Genomic DNA, 4,092 nt, shown 5'->3' on the forward strand with positions numbered 1-4,092 from the left:
CCCTTGGGGTCTCGCGGGGTCTTCCCCGGCCCTCCCCGGCCCGCCCCGCGCCCCGCCGCCCGCTGCGGCCTGGAATCCGCCGCCGCCGCGCCTTAATCTCCGCGTTCCCGGATCCGGGGCATCCCGGCCGGTGCCGTGCCAGGGAATCAGGGTTGCGGGGCGGCCAGAGCAGCCCCTGACGGCTCCCTCCGCCCAGATGGAGCGGGTGGTCGTGAGCATGCAGGACCCCGACCAGGGCGTGAAGATGCGGAGCCAGCGCCTGCTGGTCACGGTCATTCCCCACGCGGTGACAGGTGAGGCGCGTCAGGGCGGGGTGCGTGCGCGCCTCGGCCTCCCTCCACCTCCGTCTCTCCCGTGCAGGCAGCGACGTCGTGCAGTGGTTAACCCAGAAGTTCTGCATCTCGGAGGAGGGTGAGCGCCCTGCCGCCCGCTGGGCCCTGGGGTCACTGGGCTGGTGGCCTAGGCCTGAGTTTCCTGGGGCTGGCAGTTCTCAGAGCCCTGCAGAGCGCACTGGAGTGGGGAGCACAGGTGGGAGGGGAGGCCCGGCTCTTCCGCCCTTGACCGCTTCCACAGCCCGGCGCTCACCGTCCCACCCGTCCCCAGAGGCCCTGCACCTGGGCGCCGTCCTGGTGCAGCACGGCTACATCTACCCGCTGCGTGACCCCGTAGCCTCGTGCTCCGGCCAGACGAGACGCCCTACAGGTTCCAGGTCAGACTCTGGGGCGCAGGTGGGAGCCGGTGGGACCCCAGCTCCACCCACCCAACCTACCAACTCGGGGAGACGGGAGGGGCTGCCAAGCTTGCTGGGATTGGAGTGGGACTTCGCCATGTCACCGTGGGCTGGTGGTCCACCGCCCCGCCCCAAAAGTCCTGGACTGCAAGTACCCATGTGGTGAGAAGGACCCGGCTGAGGGATGGGGCCTCAGTTTTCCTGGGGTCACAGCAGGGCCCCACGAGGGGTTGTATCTGCAGAGGATTCTGCCGTCTTCCTGGGGATCCCTAGGCCCAGTCCCTGAGGGAGGGGCTGTGGAGGCCTGAGGACAGCATTCTTGCCCTCCCTAACCACATCAGGATCCTGGGCCCACCTGCCGTCAGTTGTACCCCTCCCCAGGCACAGACTGTGACTACATCCAAGACTTGTGCAGGCCCCAGTCCCACCCTGCCCGAATGGGGCTTAGGGTGACCAGTGAGGGAGGCAGTCCCTCAACAGGACCCCAAGGAGCGAACTGGCCTCAGTTCCAGGTGGAGAGACTGGCCAGTGGTCAGTGGAGTCTCTGGGTGGTGGGCAGGCAGGGAGACCCTCAGACACCCCTGCCCAGCCCAGGCTTCTCCCCAGGGAGGTCTGAGGGTGGGGTGACACTGGGGAGGCACAGACGCAGGCATCCTGGACACCTTCTCCCTGCACCACGCCAGACCCCATACTTCTGGACAAGTACCCTGTGGCCGGCTGCAGAGCTGGACTATGGTGAGCAAGGGGACGGCTGGCCCCAGACAAGCTCCCAGGACTGGGGCCTCAGGGTGATGCTGCAGGGCAGGGCAGAGCTGGCCCCTCTGCAGGCTGTCCCTGTCCTTCTAGCCATCTACCTGGCCAAGAAGAACATCCGAAAACAGGGGACCCTGGCGGACTATGAGAAGGTGGGACCCCACCCGCCCCATCCCGGCTGGGTCCAGCTGGAGGAACCCAAGCCTCATTCATGCCTCCCAGGGCCTCATGATTTACCCCGGAACATACAGCCCAGGCCCCAAGACCCAAGACAGTCCCCAACCCCCCACTCCCCACACAATCTCACTGGGGCAGGGGCCGGGGTGACCCACTGGAGACCTCGCTGCCCCAGGAGTGCTATGACCGGCTACACACGAAGATCAGCCATGCGTGGGACCTGGTGCTGATGCAGGCCAGGGAGCAGCTGCGGTGAGGCCCTGCCCCACCCTGCCTGCAGGTGCCTAACCCAGGCAACTCAGGAAGCCCAGCACCAGGCCGNTAGTCCCAGCTACTCGGGAGACTGAGGCAGAAGAATGGCGTAAACCCGGAGATGGAGCTTGCAGTGAGCTGAGATCCGGCCACTGCACTCCAGCCTGGGCGACAGAGCGAGACTCCGACTCAAAAAAAAAAAAAATACAAAAAATTAGCCAGGCATGGTGGCAGGTTCTTGTAATCCCAGCTACTAGGGAGGCTGAGGCAGGAGAATCGCTTGAACCTGGGAAGCGGAGGTTGCAGTGAGCCAAGATTGCACCATTGCACTCCAGCCTGGGCAACAAGAGGGAAACTCCATCTCAAAAAAAATAATAAAATAAAATAAGATCTAGTCTCCCTTGAAGTCAGAAATTTGAGACCAGCCTGACCAACATGGTGAATCCCCATCTCTACTAAAAATACAAAAATTAGCTGGGTGTGGTGGTGCATGCTTGTAATCTCAGCTACCCAGGAGGCTGAGGCAGGAGAATCGCTGGAACTCGGGAGGCAGAGGCTGCAGTGAGCCAAGACCTGACCACCGCACTCCAGCTTGGGTGACACAGTGAGACGCCGTCTCAAAAACAAAAAGAAAAATTAGCCAGGCGTGGTGGCAGGAGCCTGTAATCCCCGCTACTCAGGAGGTTGAGGCAGGAGAATTGCTTGAATTCAGGAGGCGGAGGTTGCAGTGAGCCCAGCTTGCGCAGTGGGGCTTGAAGGGCCTGGGCCTGGCTCGGGGTGCACCTGGGGGATAGGCATGGCCAAGCCTTTGGAGGAGGGAGAGAGCTGGGAGTGGAGTGGGGCCTGAAGCCAGGCGGCCACTGGTGAGACGAAGTCGGTGTCTGTTGAGATCCTCCCTTCAGTAAAGCGCCTCTCCAACAGTGTCAGGGTGCCCTAGGCAGGGTTTCTGCCCATTCCCCAGTGGGCCCACCCAGGCCTGTGTGAAACTGAGGGAAGTGAGCCATGAGCCGTCAACCACTCCCCTGTAAGGACCTCCGATAAGGGACCCACAGCAGGAGGTGGGGACAGCTGGGTCACACTGTGCAACAGCCACATGCTCCACTGACACCCGGCATCCAGCACGTTTAGAAAGCCAGACAGCTAGGGCCGGGCGCGGTGGTTCAAGCCTGTAATCCCAGCACTTTGGAAGGCCGAGGCGGGCGAATCATGAGGTCAGGCGATGAGACCATCCTGGCTAACACGGTGAAACCCCGTCTCTACTAGAAAATACAAAAAATTAGCCGGGCGAGGTGGCGGGCGCCTGTAGTCCCAGCTACTCGGGAGGCTGAGGCAGGAGAATGGCGTAAACCCCGGAGGCAGCGCTTACAGTGAGCTGAGATCCGGCCACTGCACCTCAGCCTGGGGGACAAAGCGAGATTCCGTTTCAAAAAAAAAAAAAAAAAAAAAAGCCAGACAGCTGGTGTGGTGGGCACCCAACCTCTCATGCCCCAAACCAGCCACTGCCACAGCAACGTGTGCAGCCCTGGCCACAGGCATTGCAGGACACCTGGCCCCGGCCCCACAGCCAGGTCGCTGGTCCCTGAATGTCCTCAGGGCCCCACACATAGGACTAGGGTTACAGTGGGCCCTAAACCACGTTTCCCACCCCCGTTCACTCTCCCTACGGGTCTCCTCTACTCACGGAACCCCTCTCCCTCTCTGAACCCCCATCCCCTCGGCTGCCCTCCCCGAGACCCTCCCCATGGTTAACCCCTCCCTGATGAGCCCCTCTCCCTCTCCCAGCGACCACCCCCTGCTCCAGCTCAGCCCCGACCCCTCACATCCCCCTCGGTCCCAGGCCCACGCCCCCCGTCCCACTTCGCCTCCACCCATGAGGGCCTCAGCGTCCCGGGACTTGGGGGGGTGACTCAGGTAGCTCGTGGGGCGCCGGCTCCTTTGCCTCTGGGCCGTGGCCGTGACTCTTAGACCCGAACTGGGGCCTGGCGACTCTGGACTCACGGCCCGAGGGTTAACCCGGGCGCGGCGCGGGGCGGGCGGGGCTGGGCGGGGCGCTCGGTCATCCCCGCCGTCCTCGCCCCGCAGCCATGGCCGCCGGCCCCGCGCCTCCCCCCGGCCGCCCCCGGGCGCACATGCCGCATCTAACGAAGGTGCGAGGCCGGTGGGGGTCCCGCCGACCCCCC

At 63.8% G+C, this 4,092-nt stretch overlaps 1 protein-coding gene and 1 pseudogene across 14 annotated transcripts in view; both read left to right on the forward strand.

The window, feature by feature from the left end:
* Positions 1-162: 162 nt before the first annotated feature.
* On the forward strand, positions 163-1,970 carry LOC108521126 (regulator of G-protein signaling 11-like; annotated as a pseudogene). The gene is made up of 6 exons (XR_001883124.1): positions 163-293; positions 361-411; positions 604-709; positions 1,414-1,465; positions 1,577-1,635; positions 1,836-1,970. The product of XR_001883124.1 is annotated as a regulator of G-protein signaling 11-like (transcript).
* Positions 1,971-3,782: 1,812 nt separating this feature from the next.
* Positions 3,783-4,092, forward strand: part of LOC108521121 (regulator of G-protein signaling 11) — an 8,544-nt gene continuing 8,234 nt past the window's right edge. For 6 of the 13 annotated variants that reach the window (XM_017860754.1, XM_017860755.1, XM_017860756.1 and 3 more), the window contains exon 1: positions 3,783-4,059. In XM_017860754.1, coding sequence (XP_017716243.1) covers positions 3,997-4,059 — 63 coding nt within the window. In that variant the 5' untranslated portion in view covers positions 3,783-3,996. Of the gene's footprint in view, positions 4,071-4,092 lie in introns of all 13 variants that reach the window. The other 7 variants (XM_017860758.1, XM_017860759.1, XM_017860765.1 and 4 more) reach the window with 5 other exon arrangements.

The sequence above is a fragment of the Rhinopithecus bieti genome, unplaced genomic scaffold, assembly GCF_001698545.2.
Source record: "Rhinopithecus bieti isolate Rb0 unplaced genomic scaffold, ASM169854v2 scaffold_56641, whole genome shotgun sequence".
NCBI lineage: Eukaryota > Metazoa > Chordata > Mammalia > Primates > Cercopithecidae > Rhinopithecus > Rhinopithecus bieti.